Source organism: Phaethon lepturus, unplaced genomic scaffold (genome assembly GCF_000687285.1).
Source record: "Phaethon lepturus isolate BGI_N335 unplaced genomic scaffold, ASM68728v1 scaffold36659, whole genome shotgun sequence".
Taxonomy (NCBI): Eukaryota; Metazoa; Chordata; class Aves; order Phaethontiformes; family Phaethontidae; genus Phaethon; species Phaethon lepturus.
In genome coordinates, this window is record NW_010564713.1 from 7,281 (window position 1) to 17,483 (window position 10,203).

The following is a 10,203-nucleotide window of genomic DNA, read 5'->3' on the forward strand; positions in this document are numbered from 1 at the left end:
AGGAAAAAAAAAAGCCCACCTAGATATACTGAGCTTAAGTACCATAAGATGATGCAGAAGAGGAAGCCCCTGCTCTGAGCATGCCAGGAGGACTGGGGGGACGATTTCCCAGTGACATGCTGGGAGGGGGGTGCCGGAGCTGCCTCCCCTCGAGTGCACCAAGCACATCACTCTTTTACCGGTCTCTCCTCATTCCCCATGTATGAGGGGGAGGGAGGTTCCCCCAAAAAAGAGACCAAACCGTTCCCCTCAGGGCCATGCCGCAGATCCCTGGACATTGTTGCACAATGGAGCGTTGGCGCCGGGGCTGAGGCAGGTATGGGCAGGAGACCATGGGGTGGGGAGAGAGATGGAGACACGGACTGAGAGAGAGAGAAAAAAGTGATGGAGAGCTGCAGGCAGGCGGGACACGAGGGCTGTCTCGCTGCAAGCCCTCTCGCGCTTAGCCGGAGGCATTGATGTAGAGCTGGCTCTTGAGGATGTAGTCGATGACGGGCTGGCAGAGGTAATCCACGACGTGTCCATCCCCGTGTTGCAGGGCCAGTCTGGGGATGCGGGGTGAGAAAAAGGGGTCAGAGCCCTCTTGGGTGGGTCAGGTGCCCCCACATATGGAGGGGCTGGCTGGGGGTAGCCCTCTCCCCACTCCCTAGTGGGAGTCCCCCTGCATCACCCACCTGCTTTTGGTGGAGCTGACAACTGACATGGGGTGGTTTGAGTCGTCCTTCACCACCAGGATGTTGTTCTGCAGTGGAAGGAGGAAGAGAGGAGTGAAGGGATGGCCTGAAAGTGGGTGTCTGCCCCACCAGCCCCACCCCACCCTCTGGCTGCATGGTGGCCCCCTTGCTCACCCCACCTAGGAGCTGAGAGCATCTGGCCTTGAGACATTTTGTGCCCTGTGGCAGAAGTGCTCCCACGGGTAAAGGGAGGCTGTGGGTCCTCTCACAGCCTTCCCCGGCCACGTGTACATCTGCTTACTTTGTACTTGCGGAGTATGGAGGAGTGGTTCATGATCCGGTCAGGGTCTGCTCCATCCCGGGGCACCACCACGATCCCGAACTCTCCAACAATCACCTCCATCTAGGAGCAATGCAGAGCAGGGAGAACTTTACAACCATCCCACACAAAACCTGCCACTGTCTGCCACCCGCCCTGCCTCATGAAATTTGTGCCATGGCCTGGATGGAGAGAGAAATGAATTTGAGGCTGTCATCTCAACAGTCTTTGGCAGAACTTGGAATTATCAAGGCGGTGAGTGGTCTGCAGTGGATGAAATAAAAAGGCATAGGTTAAATACTATTACTAGACGTTGAGGTTAGGCTTCAGGGAGGACTTGTCGTGGTAGAAGGAGGGTGGCAGCAGAAGAGGTTGCCCAAGGAGGACATGACCTCTGCCTCGCTGGAAGGCTTTATGAGCAGGACGGACATGTTGGTCCTAACAGAGGTCTTGTAGGCTTCTTCTTCCAAGGTTGTTTGCGCAAAGGCTGGTGGCCAAGTTTGCCACTGCAGGGGATCAGCTCCCACTGCTCGCACCCATCTCGGCTGAAACAAACCAGGGTCATCTGAAAGAGCTCTGGGTCAGCAAATTCAGGCAGCAGGAGCCTGTGAGGTGGTGCTGGTGCAGAATGCCTCTTTTGACATCCAATTTTTGCATCCTTTGTGCTGGGCTTCAAGACTTGCCTCATCTCAGATTTTGCAGCCTTTCAGAGGGGATATCTGCCAGCTAATTGTTTTTAAAAAAATTAGGATTGAAGGTGTGCGAACTGATTTTAGACATGGTGGAGAAGCTCAAGGAGGTGGTGGGTTGTGTTGACCACCCAATTTCAGCAAGGAGCAAGGTGAACTCCGACAGCCAGCACCGCTCTGACTGCCAGGAGCAGCGTGGGGGTCAGTAGCCCAGCCCCTCTCTAGGGCTGGTGTCCTCCCATGAAAACATGCCTTCTTCAGGCAGGGACCGCAGTGTCCAGAGTGCCGGGTGTCCTGCTCCAGTCCTTCACTAATGGAGGGGGGTCACAGAGAGGTGGGCAGTGGATTTCATCCATTTGAGTTGTGGCAGTGAGAAGGTGCTGAGACGGGCTCACGTCAGCTGTGAGTTGGTGTTAGGCATCATCTGGCTGAGGAGTCAAGATGGTTTTACTTCTCGGACTTTGTAAAGATGGGTATGTGGGTACCCCACATTGCAGGAAAAGTCTTTTATTAAGCGAAAGCTGTCAATTTGGTTGTAAATGTGTTTAATTTCTAATGTCTGGCCAACTTTTGTATGTATCTTGGCTCCTGACTCCACAACTCACTCTGCTGGGACTGGCATCTACTTGGTACTGGCTCCTTCCAAGGGATGAGAAATGGGAGCAGAACCTTTGGAAATCCCTTGGGGTGGGCTTACCCAGCACCCCAGGTGATGTCCTCTGCATGAACAGTGAGTGGGAGCAGGGCTTGGGTCTGCGGAAGGGGAGGATGGGTAGGGCTGGTGGTTTGGGAGCAGAAGACCCCGTCCCCCAGGCTGCCCGTGTGTAGGGGAGGCGAGGGTTAGGGTTGGGATGGAGGAGGCAGTAGGGGTGGTGGACACAGCTCCTGCCATCCCGAGGGGCCCGGGGAGTGACTCCCAGGAGCGCTGGTTGTGGGAGGCAGAGGAGGAGGAAGGGAGCCTGGGAAGAGGAGCGTGGAGGGGTGCCCAGCGGCGCTGACTCACGTCCGCCTCGTTCCAGAGTCCGGGGATGCAGAAGGACTCCAGCAGGTCGCTGCCACAGAGCAGTAAGATGCGAAGCTCTGAAGAAAAGAAGCAGAGAAGCTCAGAGGTGGGAGCCAACGGGGCTGAGCAGGCACTGTGCCCCCCGCCACCCCACCGCACTGCTCGGGGGGGATCCTCTTCTGCACAGACCTCTCCTGCCAAAACAAGTCCTGCTAAAGATCCCGTGGTCCTTCTCGCATCCCTACTGGTACCAAACATCAAGTCCCCCCACCCCACTTCATCTCAGCTCCTCTCCTGGCTTGCTATGTGCTGTTCAACTACGGCTGTGCTCCAGCCCTCGAGGCGGGCTGTGCCCGGGGAAGGGAGCCATTTCGCCATGCTGTGGGCACCCACAGTCACTTCGTGGTCTGCAGCAGGGGCTCGAGAGCCCAGGCGACTGCTCAGAGCCCTGGGCATGGCCGTGTCTGCTTTAGCAAAGCTGACGGTGAAGCACCAGAGGTTTTCCTTGCTCATCTTGGAGGACTTCCATGTCCTCCCTTTCTCTCCCTGGGCTGGGACTGGTGCTTGCTGACAGCTTGCTTTGAGGGCTGGCTTCGCTGCTCAGCCAGAAAGTTGTGCTGCGGGAAGGAGCTTCCTGCTCCCACGGGCCCATAAGGATTAATTTATTTGCACAACCACCAGAGGAAAGCCATAAACCTGCCCCAAGGGCTGGGAAGAGGCAGCTGCACGGGAAGGTGCCTCCCAGGTTGGCATTTCCAGGTGGCCAAAGCCTTTGGGCTCTGCATGGTGCCCGTGCTAGGATGGGTGTTGTGCCAGGCCGCGCGTGAGCTAGCCCATGAAACGGGCGTCAGAAACACCCGCGCGCTCCCCGTGCAGAGCCCTGGGTGATGCACGGAGCTGCCAGGTGCCTGGCAGCCCGGTGGCTCTAAACCCCATAAAGGGCCGTAGAGAAAGGGGCACCGTGGCCGGTGGGGTGGCTGAAATCTCTCCCGCTGCCGTGCGCAAAGCTCTGCAGGGCTGCAGGCAATGCGAGGACGTGGGTGACTCCGCCACGGGAGGTCAAGTTTGACCGCGCTTGGGGTGACTTCCAAGGCACGATGCCACGGCAGGTCGGCGCCCGCTGCTCACTCCCTTTTTTCCGGCTGCTTGTCTGCCAGTGGGAACAGCTTCAGGCCAGTTTAGGGCTGCTCCCGTTTCACCCCTGAGCCCTGGTAGCTGGCACCAGGGCGAGATGCTTCAGCATCCTTCGTTCGCCACCGAATCCGACACGCAGCGTCGCTCCCGAGCCACGCAGCGCTGGCCCAGAGGAGCCAGGGCAAGGGGACCTGCGTACTCACCGATCTCCTCATATCTCATCACTGTCCCCAGGTTGGCGTTTTCATCTGGGGAAGGGAAGCAAAAGAGAGGTGCTGGTGCCTGGCCTAGAAGAAGGGGCTGGGAGGAAGGTTGGGGGCTGGAGCTAAAGCAGGGGTGATGCTGGACCTTCCCTCCACGTACCCACAAAGGTGAAGCGCTCCATGGGCGGGCGAACGCAGCAAATCCGGCTCAGGCTTTCTCCCACCTTCCCCAGGATCTTTGCTAAAGATGAAGAAGAAAAATTAACGGGACTGTGTGACCAACAGGCGCTTTGACCACCCTGGTCCTGTGAGATACTCCTGTGCCCGGGTGCGGGAACTGCTCTTAGCATCTCCCCACCACCTCCTTTCGCCCTCTTAACTCCAGAGAGCACTATGCTGTGCCTTGAAGGGGCCAGCTGGACAGCTAAAATCACTAAAAAATTTACTAAATGTTAATTTTTATGGGATTTAAGTAATGCCCCCTCTTATCCCCAGCTAATATCTCCATATCCCACATCCTATGTGCTTTTGGGGAACCCAGCCACATCACCTCTCCTGCCAGTTCATCCCTTGCATGCACCCGGTGGGTAGCAGGTAGCCTTTCTCTTAGCTGATCTCACTGCCTGGACATCATCCAGCTGAAGTCCAGTAAGATTTCACAGCCATTTTAAGTCATTCTTGGCTCCCCTTGCTGCGTTGGATGTTAAGGAACTCCTCCAACGCATCCCCACCCAACCCTGGGCCTGATGTGTGGAGCCTGATGAGCGACCTGACCCAAAACTAAGATGATGGAGCACCGTTGCTAACACTTGGAAGCCCTGGCTAGGAGGTGAGGGGTGGGTGGTCATCCCTCTCTTCCCTACCCCACTGCCACCTACCCGCGGTGGGCTTGTTGGAGACGTTGTTGTTGTTGTTCTGGTAGATGGTCTGTGAGGACTCGTTCTGGGGCTGGCCGATCACAGGGGTGACAGAGGGTGTGTTGACGTTGGAGAGGATGCAGCCAGTCACTCTCTGCAATGAGGGAGTTGTTGGAACAGTGCCTTCACCCCAGCTACCTCCCAAAACCTTTATGAACCCCGTATTGAGCCTCCGCACCCCAGCTGAAGGTCATCTTCAGTGACAGGTATGTCCAAACTCACTTTAGGATCCCAAGTCCCATCCAGCCTCACCAGATGGGCCTGGGGCCAGCAGGACCCTGTGGATAATGACTTGTGATTAAGGCTGGGGACGGTGGGATTAACTTCAGTGTGGACCCATGAGTCTGCCTGCAGGCAGGCATCGCCCCCATCGCCTAGAGGTGCTCATAAATTCTAACGAATAAATAAAAATACAGCAGCTGATGAATCAGTGATGCAAAGCCAGCAGCTTACGCGTTACCCCGGGAGCAAACGTGCCCTCTTCTCCTCCACTGGTCCCTGGAGGAGAAGGCAGGCATCTCCAGGGGCTCGCTGGCTTTGAGGCTATGGACCCTGCATGCACCGGACATCCCACCAGGCTGGTTAATGCTACTCCTGTGCCGCTTGTCTGGGCTGCCCAGAGTTAGTATGATGCTCTTTTATCCGTTCACCGTCCTTGATTTCCGTGCTATATCCAAGTGTGTTGGCTGCAGCCCTGCTCTCCCCGCCCCCGTGGCCACCCGAGGCTGGTCACCTTCCTCCTCAGCTCTCAGGCCTGCCTGGGCTTTGGAGGGACTTTTCCTCCTGGGTTTTGTGCTCCACGGGGACTTCCCAGATGCTGAATTTTCCTGCTACTGTTGGGTTCATACAGCACTTCCGACTCAGCGGGTGAGAGGGGATGCCCATCTACCTCTCCTTCCCCTCAGGGTGGAGCAAGCTGTTGGCATTAATGATTTGGCTTATGCCCACCGCTGCCTTCAGTCCGCCTGCACCCCTGCTCCCCCCGCCTGGTGCGCGTGGGACCGGGACGCCTGCTGGCTCCGGCTGGAGGGCTCAGTTTGCTTTCACCATCAGGACAAGGAGCTCAAAGCGGCCGTGACAAGGTATCTCACACCTCTTCCAGGTCAGGATTTCAGACACTTTCCTGCAAGTCTTCTCTCCGTCTGTCCCAGACGTATTTTGGTTGTTGATGCCCATGTGCTGGTGCAAGAGCTACCCCGCTTCCTGCACTCTTGCCATGCCCTCACCCCAGATGCACCCACAGTAGGGGTCTGCCTCACCTTCATCAGGTCACGGTGGTGCTCCAGCACGCTGCAGGTGGTCTGCCAGGTGTCCTGGTAGCACTCCCAGGGGTCCACCCTGTGGGGAGCACAACAAGGCAACAGTGTTGGCCAATGGCCAGTGCCCTGACCTCCTGGCCATGCTACCTCCTCCCCACCGGGCCAACCAGCAGTGCCATGAGCAGTCACCATCGCTCCCCCAGCTCTCCTATGGACCACGTCATAGAATCATAGAATCATAAAGGTTGGAAAAGACCTTTAAGATGACCAAGTTCAAACATTAACCCAATGCCACCATGCCCACCAAACCATGTCCTGAAGTGCCAAGTCTACTTTTTTGAACACCTCCAGTGATGGTGACTCCATCACCTCCCTGGGCAGCGTGTTCCAAGGTTCGACCACTCTCTCAGCAAAGAAATTTTTCCTATTATCCAATCTAAACCTCCCCTGGTGCAACTTGAGGCCGTTTCCTCTCATTCTATTGCTAGTTCCTTGGGAGAAGAGACCAACACACACCTCACCACAACCTCCTTTCAGGTAGTTGTAGAGATTGTCCTTCCTCCAGCCCTTCCATCCAGCTCTCCCTAATAGCTTTGGGGACCTGAGCGTGTGCCTGGATACTTTTCCACTCTTGGTACCCAACTAACCAGCTTTCATTTGGCTTGGATGTAACTACACGTGTTACAATCCTGTTTCCTGAGGGCAGCCCAGAGATGTTTCTGGTCCCACCTCAGTCACCAGATGCCACGTGGCAATGCTGAGAAGGAGAGAGTCCGTGGACTGGTGCTGCAGGTGTAGAAAGGGAAGGTGCCATAGCACAAGGCTGGGGTGGGCTGGGTGACTTTGGGCCCCACCTAGACACCACGGACGCAGCCCCTGAAGCCAAAGGGCTCCCTTGAAGGATGGTGTAACACTCCTCATCAGTTCTGCTGGACTAGGAGAGGAAGACCTCTGGGTTTTAATCAAGCTTTGGCTGGCAGAGGAGGAAGTCCATCCTAGAGCTCTAGCAGCTGGTGGCATCTCCACTTTGTGGGCAGAACTTTGCCATCACAGTGCCGGGGAAGGGCCAGGGGCTGCTGGGGGCTGCTGGTGCCACGGCAGGTGCAAGCTCTGCCACTTACCTGATCCAGTCAGAGGACTGGACGGCCAGTTGGCACATGGTCAGGCGGTGCCGGCTTGAGACCAGACCCTGAAAGAGAAGGTGATGGAGGAACAGTTATGGGAGGCAAGCATCATGCCCTGGCCAGCCTGGGCTTGCAAACCTTCCCAGGGCAGAGCTTCGGGCTTGCTCAGGTGAGACAGGCCAGAAGGATTCGATCCTGCCCACAAAAATTTATTTAAGCTCCTGATTGCTGGAGGGGAGGAGTCCCTGCCTTGCACCAGCCCTGGTTATGCATTGGTCGGTGAGATTTGCTCAGCACCACCCCTCAGCCCTGCACTGCAGTGGGGCCAGACCCAGGAACAGTGGTTTCTTGATGAAATTTCTCCAGCTTTCAGGGGAGGAGGAGTCTCTCCTCTCCTAATTTGCATTTCACCCCAACCCAGAAAGTGGTTTTAAGGGTCCCCGTTTGCATTGTCACCATCCCTGCAATAAAATTGGCTTTGAAATTATTCAAACAAACAAAGCCACCACCGTTCTGGGTGACAACATTTCTCTTTGGTGGGGCTGGTTGTAGGGTCTTGGTGCGGTTTTTATCTAAAGAATGAGCGGTTTCATCCTCTCCCTCCTCTCAGAGACTTCCCCATGGTCAGGAGCTGCCCCGAGCAGAGGAGGACCATGAAAGGACCACGGGTGCAGGCAGTGCTGCCCAGTGCTTGCCCTGGTTTCAGAGATACCGTCGCACATGGGAGGCAGAAAGGGAAAACGAGGACGACCCACCGTCTTCCCGTAGGAGTCGTGCACGGGCGAGACAATGCCACCGATGACGATGAAGCGTCCAGTCTTGTGCAGGTAATCCCGGGCTCGCTCTGAAGGAGGAGGACAAGGAAAAGGGTGCAGGGGGATTGAGCGGGACCCACCGACCCCACAACACCCCACTGCCGCCCACTGGCTTTGACCAACGCCTGTGGAGCGGCTCATCCCGGCTCGGGCAGTGCCAGGTAGGGAAGGCGACCAAGGGAAGGGTTGGCTTCATCTTTACTGCCTGTCTCACTCGGTGCCATCCTTGGCGATGCTGAGCGTGGGCTTTCCTGGGGACTCCCGAACCTTGTGGGAAGGAGAATTTGGTGGAAGAAGGCAGGTCTTTAGCAAAAGCTAAATCGCACTCAGACCCCAAATCACCTTCAACCACCTCGCCAGGGCAGCGGCAGGGTGGCCGCCGAGAGCCTGCACCACCGCCGAGAGCCGCTCCGCAGAGACGGGCTGTTTGGGCAGCCCTGGAGGAGCCAGACCGAGCCCACAAGGTGATGCATGAAGCTGGTTCATTCACTGCCTGCAGACAAATCCTTTCTTTTCTCTGCCCAGAAACTGCGTCCACCCTTTCTCTCCCCATGACTTCTCCCTTCTTTGCCTCCTACAGATAGCTGCTGACTACCAGCCAAAAGCTTTCTTAGCAGCTGGAAGATGACCGACAGCTCTCCTAACCTCGAGCATTACTTCTGACAAGGACTTCTTAGATGTGGGCAAAGTTTAAAAAAACAGGATAATAACAAAGCCCGCTACCTCCACCACCGCCAGGCTGCGGGACAACCACGTGGTTTTATGGGCAGAAAACTTTTTGCTGGCTCATGCGTCAGCGGCTGGCCATAACTCCTTGCAGAAGGACATCAGTACAGGCTGGGGAATGGATGGATGGATGGATGGATGGATGGATGGATGGATGGGTGGATGGGTGGATGGATGGGTGGATGGGTGGATGGTGGGATGGGTGGATGAATGGATGGAGAGCAGCCGTGCTGGGAGGGGATACTGGTGGGTAACAAATTTGACATGAGCCGGCAACGGGTGCTTGCAGCCCAGAAAGCCAATTGTGTCCTGGGTGCACCACCAGCAGCATGCCCAGCCGAGTGAGGGAGGTCATGCTCCCCCTCTACTCTGCTCTGGTGAGAACCCATCACACACGGAACTGCACGCATGGGTGCTCAGCACGGATGGATCCCTGCCACCCTCACCGCAAGACCTACGCCTCACATGCGGCTGTTTTGGAAATGCTGAAGGGTTGACCAGGAGGAGCAGCGCACCAGGACTGAGATGCTCATTCCCATCTGCTCCTCTCTGCTGGAAAGTGCTGGGATGCTGCTGGTGAGCTCTCAACCTCTAGCTCTAACCCTGCTTGCTCGAGTCCTGCTTGCTCCAGCCCTGCTTGCTCCAGCTTTGCTTGTATCCTGCTTATTCAAGCCCTGCTCGCTCTCTGCTTGATCCGCCTCACAGAGAGCAGCTGCTGCAGGACGAAGCCTTGGAAGAGGAGAGGAAATACTGGTCTGAGAGCATGTCATTGAAGGGGGAGAGCCCTTTCTGCAGGCCCTGGGGCGTGGGGGCCCAAATGCCCTGCGCATGGGCTCCTGGGGTCCACCCGTTACCTGCTGACGCAACCCGACTCCCTCGCCTACGGCCCTTTCTCCCTCAAATTCTCACTGCTCCCCTCGACACAGCCTGTGCAACGTCAGCCGCGTCGTCCCTGGGGCTTTCCCCGGGTGCCCTTCCCACCTCAGCAGCCGCACGGCTCTTACCCCTCTCCCTCCCCGGTCGGCACCACGCGTTGCCTCTGTCCCACCGCGCCAAGAGACTTGCCAGGGTCCCTCCAGCCGGATCGCAGAATCACAGAGTCGCTAAGGTTGGAAAAGGCCTTTAAGATCATCAAGTCCAGCCATCAACCCAACTGAAGCAACAGCCTCGGGCTGGTGTTTCCAAAAGGTGACATTCCAGGGTAAAAACGCCAGCAAAGACTTGCTGAACTCCCATGAGCTCCTACGTCCATTCGTGCCCCGACGCTCCTCTGAAGGTGCTCTCAGAGAAGCAAAGATGGCTTCTCACCAGCGCTGGAGACGGAAAGTCCCAGCTTTCCG

At 56.7% G+C, this 10,203-nt stretch overlaps 1 protein-coding gene across 1 annotated transcript; it reads right to left on the reverse strand.

The window, feature by feature from the left end:
- Positions 1-267: 267 nt before the first annotated feature.
- NMNAT2 (nicotinamide nucleotide adenylyltransferase 2) lies at positions 268-8,166 on the reverse strand (the record flags this gene model as incomplete). The annotated part of the gene is made up of 10 exons (XM_010294966.1): positions 268-545; positions 675-742; positions 976-1,077; positions 2,686-2,762; positions 4,023-4,067; positions 4,183-4,263; positions 4,901-5,033; positions 6,199-6,277; positions 7,320-7,387; positions 8,078-8,166. Coding segments are annotated over 10 exons (845 nt in total), but the record flags the coding sequence as incomplete, so codon positions are not given.
- Between the last annotated feature and the right edge of the window lie 2,037 nt (positions 8,167-10,203).